At 37.4% G+C, this 19,388-nt stretch overlaps 1 protein-coding gene across 2 annotated transcripts; it reads right to left on the bottom strand.

Moving 5' to 3' along the window:
• Positions 1-355: 355 nt before the first annotated feature.
• Positions 356-18,622, bottom strand: lcmt1 (leucine carboxyl methyltransferase 1). 2 transcript variants are annotated; one of them, XM_067429922.1, is made up of 11 exons: positions 18,250-18,622; positions 17,849-17,940; positions 17,639-17,760; positions 14,090-14,166; positions 8,340-8,401; positions 8,136-8,238; positions 5,256-5,376; positions 4,200-4,301; positions 830-921; positions 610-707; positions 356-517 (listed from the first exon to the last, which is right to left on the bottom strand). In XM_067429922.1, exons 1-11 carry the CDS (start codon positions 18,333-18,335, stop codon positions 495-497), a joined length of 978 nt encoding a protein of 325 aa, XP_067286023.1. In that variant the 5' UTR covers positions 18,336-18,622; the 3' UTR covers positions 356-494. The 2 variants fall into 2 exon arrangements, with proteins under 2 accessions (XP_067286023.1, XP_067286024.1); XM_067429923.1 differs by having other exon boundaries at positions 18,542-18,601.
• Between the last annotated feature and the right edge of the window lie 766 nt (positions 18,623-19,388).

Below are 19,388 nucleotides of genomic sequence, written 5' to 3'. Positions count from 1 at the left end.
GTAACAAATATATTACCATGCCTAGGATTTTAATAATCCAATAATTTTACACAATGTGGACGTGTAGAACAGTTTAAAATCAAAGGTTTCCTAAAGTGCAACAATAAATCATGCACTTATAGTTCACTTTATACTCTTAATTTTCTTTATTCATCATCACTGTTCATGAACATTCATACAGAAGCCCACTAACATCCACACAGCCAACAAAATAACTTTATTACATATGAGTTTGTGTGGTCTTATGAATGTTTCACACTGGTTTAATAATGGCTATAGCCTACATGAAAATGGCACTTCACTTCAGAAGACACTGTCACATGAGACAGAAGGAGACGAGCGAAACAAAAGAAAAGACGCTGATGCCAGTAGTCTCCATTTTTATTGGGGGTCAAAAATGGAAATAAAGATATAAATGACTTCCGTTTCCTGTCCTCTGACTCTTGGTCATGTTGTTTCAAATTAAACTTTTACAACCAGGTCCCCATTGACGTTTAAAACCCGATTTGTGAGAGGCCTGAAAAGAGAAGTCCGCTATTAGTTACAAGTGACGTCAAACTGTCCGTGAAACTCTAGAATGACGTTAATTGGGTAAAATGGAAGCCTCACCTAAACTGAGCTTATCTTTTATGGCCCAGCAGATGCAGTAGTGTTGTAGAAGCTGTTGGAGAAGTTCCCTTTCGTCTAAAAACTCCAGGCGTTCAATTCTGTGATTGTAAAACAAAAGAAAGTCATTGTAGAGATTCCGATCTCAAGCTTTCCTGGCACAGGTTGTTCAGTTATAAATATACTCTTGATTACAACTCTACATTAGTGTTGGCTTGTGTACCTAGCTACATCTTCCTGAGGAAGCATGCTGTAGACCGTCATCATGTCCAGCGCGTTTACACTTTCCCAGCCTGCCGACAGAAAGCGTTCTTTCTGTGGAAACACGCGTTGTTACTTAAACTATGGTAGGTAATGTCAAATCAAATCAAACCAAATCAAATCAAATATATATAAATATATTTAAAAAAATCAGCTAATTGCCAAGACAACATATGTTGTTAGCTTAACTTGTAGTAAAATAACTGAAAATAAAATATAAAATAAAATTCAGCCAACATTTGTTGTTTAATTTAACTTCAAGCACTGAAAACAAAACCTAAAAAAATCAGCTATTTGCCAAAGCAACATTTGTACTAAGTACTAAAACAACTAAAAAGTACAGCCAATAAAAAGCAAAAAATGAATACAATAAAAGGTTACACTTTATTTCAAGGCAGCGGCTATTTACACTCAGCTATTTACTTTTTTTTTTAGCAATAGATGCTATTTAAACCTGCAGTCCAAAACTTTTTTTTAGAATAAAAATGATCCAAAATAAATTTTTGAGCAAGTATACAACAAGCCAGTGTTTAAAACTATCTCCTGATCTTAGCTCCATTCACAACAGGTAAGCTTATAAATATGTGTTATAATTCCACATATTGTTGAAATGAAAATATTTAGTGACAACTGGAGATTCACTAGCCTGGATGCCAGACGAACTTAGCCCCGCCCACAACATTTTTAGGTCGGGCGGTTCGTATTAATTGAGTATGACCACGTCAGGCTAGAGATTCATCGGTAGTCAAAAGCAAAAGATTAGACTGTACAGAAATTCAAATCTACAAGTAACACTAACACACACTAAATACACGTAGCCACGGAATGCTGATGCTGTTACTGTTTCAGAACAAAGTATAACAATAATAATAATTTTCATGGTTTGATGTTATACGATCACACGTTTTAGTTTTGTCCCAAATTGTAACATTTTTGTCTGATTTTTTTCTCCAAAAGTTTTCAAAAGGAGGTTAAGCCAGACCATGGTCTTGCAATTCTCTGATCTTCTGAGATATTAAACACTGTTCCATACTCTCAGATCTTTAGTGATGGGTATGACCTTTGGAAATCCTCAGACTCTCCATCTTTCAAATTTTGGTTGTGTGAACTGTTTCTGGTCATAAAGCTGAAGAGGATACGTTCCTTAAAGAGTCCAAATCTCATCGCCAATTCCAAACTGTATGACAGCCCTTCGTGGACTTCCTCAAGTCTGAATAGTGTACTATTACTGTTCTCACTGTAATATCTATTGAATCGATGATTATGCTTTGCTTATGCTAGATGTTTTTTTTTCTTTTTATGTTTGTACATTTAATAAAATTATGTTATATGATCTTTCATTAGATTTAATCACCGTTGGTTGCGAGATTTATTGTAATGTTTTGTTCCCAAAAGTGACAGACATGTTCAGATGAAATTTCCGATGAAAAATCTTATTTAGGTTATACTCCAAGACATAGAATGTGTGATTCTACAGATGATAAATCCGCAAATAACTGCAACTGCAGGTTTCAAACAGAGATGGTGACAGAGGCAAAACTTACGGATTGCAGCTTTAAAGCGATACTTCACCGCTTTTTCATATTAAACTTCCTTTAACTAAAATGAGTTGATACATACCTCTCTCATCTCAGTGCGTGCACTTAATCTCTCTGACGCACGGTGACGATCTGATAGCATTTAGCTTAGCCCACTATGCCCAGTTCATTCACTATGGTACCAAACAGAGATCAAGTTAGAAGCGACCAAACACCTCCAACGTTTTTCACTATTTAAATACCGTTACACGAATAGTTGAACGACCGAGTTGAAGTATGGTGACATAAAATAAAACGGATTTTCTAAGCGGATTAAAAAGGAGAACTATAATGTATGGCGGAATAGCACTTCTAAGAGTAGTTCGACTCTGCACAGTAAAAAGTCACGCCTGAAAAATCCTCCCTCACGTATCCCCTTCACTCTCTTTCTAGAGCAGATCTGGCAACCCGGATGCCGAAACAATGCATTCACTTTCATGAAGGAACAGAAAAGCTATCAGACTAAATATAAAATATCTTAAACTGTGTTCCGAAGATGAACGGAGGTCTTACTGGTGTGGACGTTAGGTAAGAGACATTAGGGTGAGTCATGAATGACATCAATTTAATTTCTGGGTGAACTAACCCTTTAAATAATACACCTTATTGTAAAGTGTTACCCTTAAAATGATTAAATGGATGCCGCCTTATTGGGTCAATATGCCCTGCCTACAACTATCACTAACCCTACCCAATAAAAGCATTATTATTAAATCATTAGGCACTTTATTTCCACTTCTCAAACATTTTCTTCATTTTTATTGAAAACAAATGCCTTTCCAATCTGATATGTGATATGTGAAGGGAAAAGGAGAGGAGAATTTGGCAAAGGACGGATTTGGCAAAAGGTCACACTATACTCATTACAGCCACTGCAGACGTTTAATGGCACGCATATTTTTTAATCTTGTGTGGACAACCAGACATTGGTGGGTGGAGTTAGTGTTAAGTAGCCTCGCCAACAAGACAGGCTATTTATCTTTCTTATTTTAATGTAACATAGTTACATTGTACTTATTCAAATAAGTTCTAAGTAATATTAATTAACTCCATGTACTTAATATAGGGTAAGAGTTAGGATGAGGGTTTAGTTTAGGGTTAGTTGCATGTAATTATGCATAATTCATAGTAATTACTATAGTTACTACATGTAGGGTTAGGGTTTGGTTTAAGGTCAGTTACTTTTAACTATGCATAATTTACTGTTATTACAATAGCAAGTACATGTAGGTCACCTTAAAATAAAGTGTTACCATATAAAATGACAAAAAATTTAAAATCATTCAAAATATGAATAATACTATTTAAATTAAAATAAAATAACACTGACACACACTGAAAGCACTAACACGTTTGTCATTCCAAAATACAAATTTCAAGCCATGCTGAGCAGACAGGCTGAGGTGTCTACAGAAAGTCGCCGCGGTGGTAACCTTGAGAGACTTGCACTGATACTGCTTTTGTGCGACTGAAGTGTTGGCGTTGGCTGCAGTAAACAATGACCTGAGCTTAACTGCGCTGTTTTCCTGAGTCTTGATGACCCATTGTATGTTGAGCAGGAAAACAACTTTGCATTCCAAGCACTACCCAGTGTAATGTTTTGATTGTACATAGCAAGACACTGTTTTACTGTATGGAGAAGAACTATCAACAACCATACAATCTGACAGCTCCTGCTGTACAATAACTTTGTAGTACATTATGAATAAAGAGCTAGAAAGTTAACGCTAGTCTTAAAATGTAAGAGCATCATACTTGAGAGTCCAAAGACTGACACAGATCCACCCCAGCTAGATTGCACTGCCGTCTCTGGAGATTCTCAATCATGATGTGCCCAAAGCGATCATTCATGTTCACCTAAAAAGATTTGGACAGTTAGAAATACAGACAGGAAGAACTCACAATAACTTTATAAATGATGCTTTTACATTTATATGCTTTTCTCTAGCTCAGACAGTAGAGAATGTTGCCAGAAATGACAAGGCCATGGGTTCGATTCCCAGGGAAAGAGAGCACTGATCAAATGGAAAAGTATGGATACGTGTCTAAACTTTTCTCACATGTGCAGAAATAACAAAGCAATCTGAGATCACAGTATGAATTCAAGCATTTCTCATCAAATTCTGTGAAGAATTCTTTCTCATCTGTTTTGTGAAAGTAAATTTAAGAGTTAAGATCACATAAAGAAACTTAAAGGAATAAATACAATATGTCTATGTATTCTCTAAATGTAAATGTATAGGCAACACATTAAAGTTTGGAAATACATCATCTAACAGATATCCAAAAGTAGCTGGAATGCCTCTGCTCTCAAACACTAGTTTATGGAAATATCTTTAACTGTTCTTTCTTCTCTAACTGTTGTTTTCTGGTGCAAATGCCTAAAGATTCAAAACTCAAGATCCATTTTGGAGCTAAAAAATGACAATATATAAAGTCTTGCTTTCTGTGAAATTGATCAAAATAAAGTGAAACTCAATTCATTTTGTTAAATTTTTCAAGACTTAATTTCACACTTGCTTCTCAAATAAGTGTATCTTGATTTGAAGATGCTTAGATATTTTTACTAGAAAACAAAAACAAAAATACTAAAGATGACATTAATTTTTTTGTTTTTTGGTAAAGCATGCATCCTTTAATGCCATGACTTTGTCTGCTCTAAGACCTTTTTAAGGCCTTAATTTGTGTTAGAGTGAATTAAGACTTTTAAAGACCCTGTTCTACCAAGATCAAATGTTCTGAACATTTAGAATTTTAAAAAATCCAAACATGAGGATTGTAATAATGATGCAGTACATCATCATATCTCACCTGTTCATAATTAATAAACATGGCTGTATGAAAGGTGTCTGCAACCCAGTGCACCAGTTTGGAGGACTGCTCAGGGGTCATGTACACCAGTACACATTCAGACAGAAAAAGAGTAGGCAACCTGGGTGAAAAGAAGCAGGGATACTGTTATTAAGCAAAATCCTTCAATAGTGAGGAAGTGTTTCTTTACAACACCCATCCTATGATTAAGCTTCCTCTAAATAGAGGCTAAATGTAACTGAATTATGGGTAGTATTTTACAATTTAATACCCTTAAAGAATTACCATAAACTATAATGAACAACAGTACTTTACAGGATTTATTAATGTTAGTCTACATACTGATGCTTTTACGTTGTCTTAATTAGCATTCATGGATTATTAAACAGTACATTTATAAATGAACAGTATAAAGTAATACTTTTATTCAGCAAAGATGCGTTAAATTGATCAAAAGTGACAGTAAAGATGTTTCTAGGGTGCTTCTCAAATGGAAAGCTGCATTCTAGTTAATACAATACAATACAAAGTTTATTTATATAGCACATTTAAAACAACCGAAGTCTACCAAAGTGCTGCACAGAGTACACAACAGTCAACAAGACCACAACAACAAGACAATCAACAAACACACAATGTAATAGATAAAGTGCATTAAAATAAACGATTATTGCATAGCAAGTCACGGAATATAAAATGCATCAGCGAAGTAATATGTTTTAAGAGTAGACTAAAATTAAAAATGGACAAAGTTGAGGCAGTAGTTAAGCTGTGTTCTTTCTAGTCCAGTCCTGTAGAGGCTTGTAGGCTAGTGTCCTCCTCAGCATTAAACGCTAGAATGAGACGGTCTAGTAAATGGGCAAGGCTAAGTCATACATCCCCACCCTCAAGGTTACAGCCCAAACATACTTACAACTTAATTTTGGAAAAATACTTTGTATTAACTAGCTTTCTAGTAATGCAATGCAGTGAATGACAGCTGTCAGTGGTCTCCCAGTAGCTTACATCATTGGCAGTTTAGTGTTAAGCGATTAATTTACACCAAAACAAAAGATAACATCTATGCCTCCATCTCTAAAGAAAATATTTTTGAAACGATTGCTGCCTTCCAAACTGAGATGGCCTTCATCAGCACTTGATAATGTGGCAGCCAAGATATGCATTGTGCCTTATAGGACTCAGCTTTCTGTTTATGAAGCACTTATAATGTTTTACCTATTTTACAAAAAAAATACTGTTTTTGAACTTTCTATTCAAAGAATCCTGTCAATTCAAGGCAACTTTATTTATATAGCGCTTTTACAATGCCAATTGTTTCAAAGCAGCTTCACAGTGTCAAACAGGACAATATTGCAACAAAATTTGATTTGGTTGCACAGTCGTTCTGGAGAAAACAGTGATGTTATCATATTTTAATTGATCATATAGCGAAAATGTTGGCAGATCAGTAGTATAGCTTATACAATTAATTAAGACCTAATCAATTTATTTTATTTGGATATTTAGTTAAATAACTCTTTTTTGTTTCCCCAACTGAGCAAGCCAAGTCAAAGGCGACAGTGGCAAGGAACCAAAACTCCATCAAGAAAAAATGGAGAAAAATAAACCTTGGGAGAAACCAGGCTCAGTCGGGGTGCCAGTTCTCCTCTGGGAAAGTATCACAGTTTGCAAAAATATATTAGGCAAAACAACTGTTTTCAATAAGAGATATTTCTTCTTCTTCATCAGCATATTAGAATGATTTCTGAAGGACCATGTGACACTGAAGACTGGCGTAATGATGCTGAAATATCAGCTTTGCCATCACAGGAATACATTACATTTTAAAATGTATTAAAATAAAAAACAGTTCCTTTTAAATTACAATATTTCACAATATTACTGTTTTTGCTGTATTTTTGACTAAAATCTGCCGTCCGAATCTTACAGACCCCAAACTTTTGAATTGTAGAGCAATGTGTTAACTAATGCCAATAAATTGAATCGTATTGTTAAATGTTACCAAATAAAATGTCCTGCAACATTTTTTTTCTATTAAGAACATCACAATTTAATCAGTTCATGCATTAAGAAGTTTTTTCCGGGAATCCGAATCATTAAGGTAATATCTCGAAGTACAAAGCAGGAAATCACATTTTTGGAAGAGTGGTTCACGTGTGATGACAATAGATTTTCCAGACTTTGTTTTTTTTTTTTTTCATTTAGCAAGTGAGACACTGATGGGATTTGCAGGCAAGCTGGTAAACGGCAAGACGCCACGTTAGGGTGGACTGAACAGGAAGTTACAAAAAAACAAAAAAAAACTCAAGGTAGGAGACCTTGAAAATGATGCCATTGATGTCATACACCTTCTAGAACGGTAGCTTCCTTCGGGTCTCATTGGTTCACATCAAAGAAAATGTGTACTTTTTGACGCATCTAAGGAAACTCTAAATGCTCCCAAGTGTACTATTGTCGTCAGGGGCATCAACAGAGATGCACGAAAACAAAACAACAGATGCGTGCAAATTCTACTGGGAGGCCAAACAGGATGGATCAACCCTATGTAGGATGCACACAATCATGAGGTTGACTTTCTAGCAAGTCAAATTATATCTCAAAATCCTATTGTCTTGATACACATTGTTCCACCAACCATTCATTTTAGCTGCAACATTATACAACTCACGTGTGATAGAGGAAAATAATTAAATGTGTGAACCTTTCAGAAAGACACATCTGTGCATCACAATAAAGATAAGAGAGGCTCATCCTGATGTTGTAACTGCCATTACTACATAATCCGAATGTTGATAAGACATATGCGGTGTAGTAGAAAGACTGAAAAAATTGTGTGTTTATTTTTAACTCAGCCAAAGGTTGTTAAGTTACAGTACGTACTCTGGGTTTATCTGGAACTTTTTTAGTTTGTCCTCTAAAGTTGGGAGGTCTCTTAGATCAGCGCTGATAATACAATATCTGTCCGAGTCCAGGCTATGACCATCTGTTAAAAAGACAAAGTTGAACAGGTGAGAGGTTACAGTTAAAAAGATCACTACACAACAGTGAAGTAAAATGCAATAAATCATAATTCGATGTAAATACCCAGAAGGAGTGAATCAGTGGAGTGGGTCTCAATCAAAGGTTTGGATAGTGGAGGTTTTGTCCTGTGAAGTACAGACAGACAGAGACGGAGACAGACAGACAGACAGACAGACAGACAGATGATAGATAGATAGATAGATAGATAGATAGATAGATAGATAGATAGATAGATAGATGATAGGGATGGATGGATGGATGGATGGATGGATGGATGGATGGATGGATGGATGGATGGATGGATGGATGGATTGATGGATAGATAGATAGATAGATAGATAGATAGATAGATAGATAGATAGATAGATAGATAGATAGATAGATAGATAGATAGATAGATAGATAGATAGATAGATAGATAGATAGATAGATAGATAGATAGATAGATAGATAGATAGTTAATCATTTACTCAATTTTACTTTATGGAAAACAGGACTTTTATCTCAGTGATAATTATCAGTTATCAGCTATCTTCAAAGTCATTCATATTTTAGCATCAAACAACTTACATAAAGTCCACATAAAAATATAAGCTTGAAAAATTGTCCTGTTTAACACTGTGAAGCTGCTTTGAAACAATCGTCATTGTACAAGCACTATATAAATAAAGTTGATTGATTGATTGAAAAAACTGTCCAAAAACAAGTCTAAAAACTGTTCTGCACACATAAACACCATCCTTCTGTATTGGTAGTCTCAAATATATACAAATATCACTCAAAACATTTGGACACTTAGTTTGAACTTGAGGGAGACAGACTTTATACAACACCAGTACATTACAGGCAACTGCAAAAAAAAAAAAAAAAGGTTGTGAGAAAAGGTTGAGTATCATTTGTTTGCAGATGACACTTTGGTATTCTGTTATCTAATGCAATGAGGGTCGGGATTGTATTGTATTACGTAAATCCCTCTGTACACAGCTTGTGCATTTATATTCTATAAGTCACTAACAAACACACACACACACACACACACACACACACACACACACACACACACACACACACACACACACACACACACACACACACACACACACACACACACACACACACACACACACACTTAAACCAAGGCACTTTACACAGACATACATTTTTTTCCTCTCCTTTCCATTTCACCTCTGATCTTGTTTCCTAGTCTAGTTTTTTAATAAACCTGCCATTGTACACTATGAATGCGGTTGGCTCTGTGAAAAATTGCCGTGGTTTCCAAACTTTTTTTCTGCCGGGCCCCTTTCTGTACAGGAATATTTTCAAGCCCCACCCACCTAAATGCACCCACATAAAGACTCTTATAAGCAAATATTTTGAGGCCCACAATAGTTTCACTACCTACAGTTGTCCTGGTGAATCTGAGGGTGAGATATGCCTCATCATATTTTCTTGTCTTAAAAGCATGTCTACACCCGAAGCACCACCGGTTGTGCCATGCATCAACAGCTTAATGAGGCTGTCTTCACAGAAATAGAATGGTGCATCTGTCAGGAATTTGTCACATTGCATCGCACCACATCCAGTGTAGACAGTGTAGATGCTTTTGTCATGTTTGCGCATTGATGTACAATGGGAGTGTACATGGTCCAACGGATGATGATCTGGATTGTACCTGAGGGGGACCATCAGCCCACTTCGGCAGGAAGTAGGTAATTATTTTGGACTGCTTCTGAGCTTCCCACAGAATCGCCAAAGAGACCCCGGGGACTCACCGGGGCATTGTCGGGCAGTGATGATTTATCCGAGTCAAGCATGTCAGTGAATGTGAGCCAGAGGTGTCGCTGTAGCACCTCAAGACACTCCTTGGGTCCAGGGACGGCAGGAGCCTGGTCTGGAACACTTGAAGAAAGGCCATTGTTTGGAGGGCAGATGCTGCGTGTCCGGCTGCCATATAGTAGTCCGACATGGCTTTGACAGAAGTGATCCCACAGGATGGACACAGATGAGCTACGATGGGCCTCCACTAAGGTAGGCAACTGCGCATAATCCCACTTTTCCTCCCTCTCAACCATGGAGAGGAGGTGGGTTTCCTGGGCGTGGGCTCAGGCTGAATGAAGGGAGCACCAAGCCCATGCGATCTCCTCATCTCCTCTTCAGGGAAAAATGGTGCTTGTCTCTGAGGGGCGTCCAGCTGGTGGCCCCATGTGCAGATAAGCACCATCCACTTTCTTGACGGGTGCTCCAGGACTGTTGTCCTCTCCATAACCAAAAGAGACCAGGTACCGTGCTTCTGGAGATGGGCAAAGACTGGCATCAGCACCGGGGGGTTCTGGAAACGTTGAGGACAAGGCCACTTGGCAGGCATCAACTCATTGAGGGAGCGTTCCAAGTGAACTCTCCACATTGGCGGGAAGGGGAAGGCGTGACAGCAGGAGGGCCGCTGTTGAGGACAACAGCAAACCTTGCACAAAGAGTCTTGATTGGAAGATCTTTGCAGAAATGACGACCAGACTCCCCCAGTGCCACTTCGGAATAGGCACGGCCCAAGCACAGCTTGCACATGGTGTGTGTGCAGCTCGGATGGGCTCATCACACACACTGCACATTCCTTACAGCGATATCTTGTCTTCTCGCCTGATCACAGGAGGGGATCGCTTCTTCTGAATCATCCGCTCAGGTGCGAAGGTCGGCGGTGAAGTAGGCTTCGAAGCAAAGGAGAAAGATTCTGAGGGAAAATCACTGCCGAGCTAGCCTGGTTCTACCAGATTCATGTACATTTCATTTGTACAGAGAGTCTGGCCACTCTCCATTGACAAGTGTTAACTTCCTTCAAGGCGGGTACTCTGTTGAAGTTTAAAACTATTGGATCTGCCAAGAGCCGCTCTGGATCTGCCATAACCAATCGCTAATGTTTGATCATGTAATCTCAAACTTGCGCACAACATCAACGTCATCGTTCTCAGCCACTCTCTCTGTTCGCTGATTGGACCGGTTCAGATATGACTGGAGAAAACCAGAGAATATACCGCAATCCCAGACAGAGTACTGAAGGAAAATGAAAATTGAGCTGAAGTACATAGGAGGGCGGAGCCAGGCTACTGTCGAGCTATATAGCGGTTGGCCCCTCCCCTCGCATGCACGCTTGCACTCCATTGGCTATTGCAGCTGTGCGAAATTAATCCCATGTTCCAGCCGCGACTTCACAGAACAATAGATCCATTTCTTTCATTGTGTGTTGCAGCGTCACGTCTTGTTAGGATATGCTGTTACGTTTACCTGGAACTGGCAATCCTTTCACAAACTTGTCCATGCTTAGTGCAGAACCATGCATCATTCATTTATATTTTTACATGGCTCCTGCAATTGTGCCATCTAGCAGTCTGTTGTTCCATCAATTAAAAAAACAACTTATAACAGACACGCTTAACCTACTGCGAGTCATCTTGTAGTAATAATATACATTGCACGGCCAAAAGAAAAAAGTCACTGTTTGAATTTAAACTGGCAAATGCTTAAGGCCGTGTGTCCACCAAAGCGTTTTTAGCCAGCTGAAAATGCTAGGCGCTCTGCTGAAAATGCCTCGTTGTGAGCGCTTGAGAGCGTTTTGGCAGGCAGCGTTTCTTTTCTTCAGTTGAGACTCTGCTTGTTATGATACGGAAAATCCACGGAACTCTTACTAATTTCACAGATAGTTTGTTTCTGTATTGATTCTATATAAAACTGCAGATCCAATGTAAAGTATTTGCTCTGGCTTTTGTTTTAAATAATTTTGTTCCGTTATTATTGCTTGTTTTCATCTGATGATGACACAATGTGACAGTTGGTCTGTGTTGTGTTTGTCCCGCCCCTCCTCCACTGTGATTGGACGGCTGAGTGAAGAGTGACAGTAATGGCCGCTGCATTTTACTCAAAGTTGAACATTCGCTCCAGGCGTTCTAAAAACGCAGCGCTCTCATTGAAAACAATTGAAAAACGCCAGCCAGCAGTGTAAAAAAAACGCTTTGGTGGACACACGGCCTAAGAGTCAATGATTGGATCATTATTGCAGTGATTTTTATGTTTTAGGATGTTATATGTTTGGCAACAGTTCTTCCAACCCTAACTGATGGTTGTTTACGAAATTAAAAGCTACACACTCCAAGACACATCATGGCCATATTCCATATCAGGCTCAAACTGTGAAAGAATGCTTGGGAGGGAGCACGAAGGATCATTTTCACACATGAATTGGCACCGCTGAGTCCAGACCTTAAATTCATAGAAAGTCTTTGGGATGTGCTGGAGGAGGCTTGACAGAGTGCTGGACTCTTGCATTGTCAATACATGATCTGGACCAAAAATGTGCACCTCAGTGCTGGACTCTTGCATTGTCAATACATGATCTGGTCAAAAACTGATGCACCTCTTGATGGAAACATCACAGCATTTATTTTCATCAAGAGGTGCACATTTTTGGTCCAGATCATGTATTGACAATGCAAGAGTCCAGCACTCTGTCAAGCCTCCTCCAGCACATCCCAAAGACTTTCTATGAATTTAAGGTCTGGACTCAGCGGTGCCAGTTCATGTGTGAAAATGATCCTTCGTGCTCCCTCCCAAGGATTCTTTCACAGTTTGAGCCTGATGACTCTTGATATTTTCATCCTGGAATATGGCCATGATGTGTCTTCCTACATGGTTGTTTAAAGGACAACTCCGGCGAATTTTTAAGTTTATCTTGATCGTTATATGTTTGTGAGTACAGTCTATAGAAAAAAAACTAAGCGGATTGGTTGCTTGCAAGTTAAGTTAATGCCCAGTTAATGCCCAGAGTTATTGTACGTTAATGTACATGTATTGTACGTTAATGTACGTTAATGTAAAGTTATTACAGTTAATGTTGTATTATTATTATTTATATTAACTGTATTAACTGTAATAACTCTGCGTTGCAAGCCCCAATCCGGTTCGTTTTTTTTTCTATAGACTGTACTCACAAAGATATAACGATCAAGATAAAAATTCACCGGAGTTGTCCTTTAAGAAATGAAAAGCTACAGGCTCCAACAATTAGAGTTAGAAGAACTGTTTCCAAACATAACATGCTAGAAACACAAAAATCACTGCAACAATGATCCAATCACTGACTCAATTCCAATTTAAATCCAAACAGCGACTTGGGCAGTGTGTCACATTTATTTATTATTATGTATTAAATACATTATTTACTTATGTAGCTACTCACATAATAAGCAGGATAATTTTGCAGTATCACCCTGAATAGTTTTTTTTTGTTTGCATAACAATCTGCTCATTGTACACAATCAGATTTTGAATATCAGTCAAACCAATTTTAAAACCCCAGGTTGCAGCCCCCAGATAAAGAACAACGTCAGAAACCGGAAGACTAGACTTCGCTGAGACTTCGCTGGTGGTTCCTTCGAGATTTCCTAATGGGGGTTTTCAATTTATGAGTAAAATAAGGTGACAAAACATCCTCCGCACATGAATAATAATAATTAATAATAATAATACCATATGCATGGTATTGAACAGTAATAATTCCGGTGGGATACTTTAATATGATACAAAAGCACCAAAGGACCGTTAAATTTAATTACAAAAAGATGACAGATATACAATCTAACCATTGCTTTGAAGGGTGGACATAGCTAGACAGAGCGTCCCTACACTTCTCACTTGAGACACTGCCTCCCTCTACAGGAATATGACTAAAAGAACATGCTAAGCATACAAAATCATTCCTGTTAATGTCAAAAAGAAAGTGATTGAAGAATAACAATAATAATATTATAAAATTAACAACACCTTACTTGATGTGGTGTATTTTTCTGCCAACAATCGTTGGGAAGTCAACTTCAAAGAACTTTTTTGGCATAATGTTTTCATCCTAAGAATTAAGAAAAATACACATAAAAAATAAATACATTTTTTTTTTTGCTTATCAAGTATAAATTATTTTATGAGTCTGTTTAAGGATATATATTATGCCATATATATATATATATATACACACACACACACACACACACACTGACCAGGCATAACATTATGACCACCTGTGTTGGTCCCCCATACACAACAAACTTCCAAGAACTATGTATTCTGACACCTTTCTATCAGAACCAGCATTAAAGGATTAGTTCACCCAAAAACAAAAATTAGCCCTGATTTACCCTCACCCTCAAGTCATCCTAGGTGTATATTCTTCTTTCAGGCGAAATAAAATCAGAGTTATATTAAAATTGTCCTGGCTCTTCAAAGCTTTATAATGGCAGTGAATTGTTGCTCTGTATTTGAAGTTCATAAAAGTACATCTATCCATCATATAACTGCTCCACAAGGCTCCGGGGGGTTAATAAAGGCCTTTTAAAGCGAAGCGATGTGTTTATGTAAGAAAAAAATCCATATTTAAATCTTTATAAAATAAAATATCTAGCTTCTGCCAGATCTGGAAAAAAACTTGTTTTGCAGTGCAGCGTGAGCATTTTGAACTGTGAGAGGCACTACACTTTTTATGTAAGTTGAATATGGAAGGCAGTCTGGTGGAAGCTATTTAATTTACTTTATAAAGTTTTAAATATAGCTATTTTTCTTACACAAACACATCACTTCGCTTCAGAAGGCCTTTTGTTAACCAGTGTGAAGCAGTTATATGATGAATAGATCATGGGCTAATTTAATTTTTTGGGTGAACTAACCCTTTAACTTCTTGAGCAATTTGAGATACAGTAGCTTTTCTGTTTGATCAGACCACAAGGGCCAGTCTTCGCCCTCAATGTGCATCATTGAGCCTTGGCCTCCCATGACCCTGTAGCTAGTTCATCACTGTTCCTTCATTGGACCACTTTTGATAGATACTGACCACTGCAGACCGGGAACATCCCACAAGAGCTGGTTTTAGAGACGCTCTGGCCCAGTCATCTAGCCATCACAATTTGGCCCTTGTCAAACTCACTCAAATCCTTACGCTTATCAAATTGTCCTGCATCTAACACATCAACTTTGAGGACAAAATCACGTTCACTTGCTGCCTAATATACCCCACCCACTAATCAGTGGGAATCAGTGCTATTAATTTCACCAGTCAGCGGTCATAATGTTATGCCTGATCGGTGTGTTTGTGTATATATATATATATATATATATATACACACATACATACACACACACAGTACAGGCCAAAAGTTTGAACACATTACTATTTGTAATGTTTTTGAAAGAAGTTTTTTCTGCTCATCGCCCGTATTTATTTGATCAAAAATACAGATTTTTTTTTTTATATTGTGATATATTATTACAATTTAAAATATTTGGTTTTCAATTTATTATACTTTAAATCATCATTTCTTTCTGTGATGCAAAGCCGAATTTTAAGGATTGTTACTCCAGTCTTCTCTTCAGTGTCACATGATCCTTCAGAAATCCTTTGAATATTCTGATTTATTATGAGTGTTGGAAATAGTTCTGCTGCCTGCCTAATATACAGGTCCTTCTCAAAAAATTAGCATATGTGATAAAAGTTCATTATTTTCCATAATGTAATGATACAAATTAAACTTTCATATATTTTAGATTCATTGCACACCAACTGAAATATTTCAGGTCTTTTATTGTTTTAATACTGATGATTTTGGCATACAGCTCATGAAAACCCAAAATTTCTGTCTCAAAAAATTAGCATATTTCATCCGACCAATAAAAGAAAAAGGTTTTTAATACAAAAAAAAAAATCAACCTTCAAATGATTATGTTCAGTTATGCGCTCAATACTTGGTCGGGAATCCTTTTGCAGAAATGACTGCTTCAATGCGGCGTGATGGAGGCGATCAGCCTGTGGCACTGCTGAGGTGTTATGAAGGCCCAGGATGCTTCGATAGCGGCCTTAAGCTCATCCAGAGTGTTGGGTCTTGCGTCTCTCAACTTTCTCTTCACAATCTCCCACAGATTCTCTATGTGGTTCAGGTTAGGAGAGTTGGCAGGCCAATTGAGCACAGTAATACCATGGTCAGTAAACCATTTACCAGTGGTTTTGGCACTGTGAGCAGGTGCCAGGTCGTGCTGAAAAACGAAATCTTCATCTCCATAAAGCTTTTCAGCAGATGGAAGCATGACGTGCTCCAAAATCTCCTGATAGCTAGCTGCATTGACCCTGCCCTTGATAAAACACAGTGGACCAACACCAGCAGCTGACATGGCACCCCAGACCATCACTGACTGTGGGTACTTGACACTGGACTTCAGGCATTTTGGCATTTCCTTCTCCCCAGTCTTCCTCCAGACTCTGGCACCTTGATTTCCGAATGACAAGTAAAATTTGAGCAACAGTCCAGTGCTGCTTCGCTGTAGCACAGGTCAGGCGCTTCTGCCACTGTTTCTGGTTCAAAAGTGTCTTGACCTGGGGAATGCGGCACCTGTAGCCCATTTCCTGCACACACCTGTGCACGGTGGCTCTGGATGTTTCTACTCCAGACTCAGTCCACTGCTTCCGCAGGTCCCCCAAGGTCTGGAATCGGTCCTTCTCCACAATCTTCCTCAGGGTCTGGTCACCTCTTCTCGTTGTGCAGCGTTTTTTGCCACACTTTTTCCTTCCCACAGACTTCCCACTGAGGTGCCTTGATACAGCACTCTGGGAACAGCCTATTCATTCAGAAATTTCTTTCTGTGTCTTACCCTCTCGCTTGAGGGTGTCAATGATGGCCTTCTGGACAGCAGTCAGGTCGGCAGTCTTACCCATGATTGCGGTTTTGAGTAATGAACCAGGCTGGGAGTTTTTAAAAGCCTCAGGAATCTTTTGCAGGTGTTTAGAGTTAATTAGTTGATTCAGATGATTAGGTTAATAGCTCGTTTAGAGAACCTTTTCATGATATGCTAATTTTTTGAGAATTTTGGGTTTTCATGAGCTGTATGCCAAAATCATCAGTATTAAAACAATAAAAGACCTGAAATATTTCAGTTGGTGTGCAATGAATCTAAAATTCATTGTTTAATTTTTATCATTACATTATGGAAAATAATGAACTATTACTATTTGAAAATTAATCATCATATTAGAATGATTTCTGAAGGATCATTTGACACTGAAGACTGGAGGAATGATACTGAAAATTCAGCTTTGCATCACAGAAATAAATGATCCCATAAAGTATAATAAAATGAAAACCAATTATTTTAAATTGTAATAATATATCACAATATTACATTTTTTTCTGTATTTATGATCAAATAAATGCAGGCTTGATGAGCAGAAGAAACTTCTTTCAAAAACATTACAAATACTAATGTGTCCATATATATATATAATATACCTATTATTATTGCATCTCAAAATAATTAATTTAAAAATGAATTACAAAAACAACCTTTAATCTCCAAAAAGTGGTATCCAGTCCTGCCCCAAGGTTCACCACCTGGCAGTCACATTGCGTCTTCTCGAGAAAAGCATCAAGAAGGAGATTCACCCCTTTGACGCGACCATAATAACCTAGCATATTAATAATAATAAATATTGATTTGGATTAAACGCATGTGCAAACACTGACCAGCAGGTGGAGTTATTTAAACAATCTTACCTCTGTTGATCTCGGGTGCTTTACGTTCACCTATTTGCCTCACAAAATACTGGACGTAGAGGTCAGTCCAGTAACCTTTGCTTGTGGCAAACCTATAACACAGAATAAAAACCATATGGTCATATGAAATAAAAGTTATTATAAATTGCACGTGACATGTATAACTACAGCACTGTTAATGACTTAAATTTAAATAATGAAATTATTTGATAAAGTACTATATACATTATTATATAAAATTAATCATGTCTGTACCATTAACCACTAGTTTAGTACAATATTTGGTGATATTATGGTTTTCAATAACATTGTGCTAGAATGTCGTGAGAGAATCACAGCATTTAGAAACACGCAACAATCATGTTTAATAGTTTTATTTCTAATCACTGTTTGCATGCTACCTTTTGCATATCGACGCATCGTCACAAGTTGCTCTGACCGCTTCATCAGCAGTGTCAGAATATGTATATGGCTGTTTGGACGCCATGAACACTTAAGATTTGAAGCAACGTAAGAAGTATTGTAAAACACTGCGTTAAATACACATGTTGTATTCCAATAAAACGCAAATGCTAAATGTTAGCTAAACCGATCGGGTTTCGAAAACCGCAACAGCCTAAAATATTTTATTGCCAAGATTATCAACAGATTCTTTAAATATTTTTCAAGCAAATTTATTTGAAACAATCATACTGGCTTTCACAGCAGAATAACATAAACAGAACTGCACCAAGCGCTCCGGTTGACAGTCACATGTTTAGATCTATTTCCGCTGACGTAACGTTCCCATAATACTTCTCGGGGTGACGAGGAGAGCTCTACTGCGCATGCCCGTAAATTTTATTCGCATTTATGTGTAACATTTACATTGGTTGGTGTTCAGATGTTTGCGCTGATGCAAGTCGCACAAAGAGTCGTTTTATAAATGACATTTTTTTTTATTGCTCACAATAATGTTACACCCCTAAATCATTCCAGTCAACGATAACGGGAATGTCCCGTTATCTACTACAGATATATAATTAGAAATTAAACGTCAAGGATCTGAGGGTTATAAAAAACGTCTATCACTTATTATGTCATTTAGAAGCATGTTAGATATATCTACAGGAAGAACCCGCATTATTATAAACTAAATAAAGGATTGGATTGGATCAGTAGCTTTTATTATGAGTAAACGGTTTACGTAGAGAAAGAGAGAGACACTTTAGCTGTGCTTTGACAATATCGTGAAAGCTGAAAATCATGCTAATAAAACATTGTATCGACTCTCTCTCTTTCTCTACGTAAACCGTTTACTCATATATAAGCTACTGATCCAATCCAATCCATTATTTAGTTTATAATAATGCGGGTTCTTCCTGTAGATATATCTAACATGCTTATAGAAATAATTAGATTTTTTAGTTTTAGATACTATATATATATATATATATATATATATATATATATATATATATATATATATATATATATATATATAGTATCTAAAACTAAAAAAATCTAATTATTTATACACTAAACATGCAGAAAAGGACAG

The sequence above is a fragment of the Pseudorasbora parva genome, chromosome 21 (assembly GCF_024679245.1).
Source record: "Pseudorasbora parva isolate DD20220531a chromosome 21, ASM2467924v1, whole genome shotgun sequence".
Taxonomy (NCBI): domain Eukaryota; kingdom Metazoa; phylum Chordata; class Actinopteri; order Cypriniformes; family Gobionidae; genus Pseudorasbora; species Pseudorasbora parva.
The sequence above is the reverse complement of the archived record's forward strand: the minus strand, read 5'-3'. Positions and strand labels throughout refer to the sequence as shown.

What these genes read in the sequence shown, in the direction of transcription:
- lcmt1 (XM_067429922.1), bottom strand. Translation starts at nt 18,335, where the DNA reads ATGGCGTCCAAACAGCCATATACATATTCTGACACTGCTGATGAAGCG. An exon ending in AGCACCCGAGATCAACAGAG is followed by an intron (nt 17,761 to 17,848) that starts GTAAGATTGTTT and finishes TTAATATGCTAG; the next exon opens with GTTATTATGGTCGCGTCAAA. An exon ending in CACTGATTCACTCCTTCTGG is followed by an intron (nt 8,239 to 8,339) that starts GTATTTACATCG and finishes TCTTTTTAACAG; the next exon opens with ATGGTCATAGCCTGGACTCG.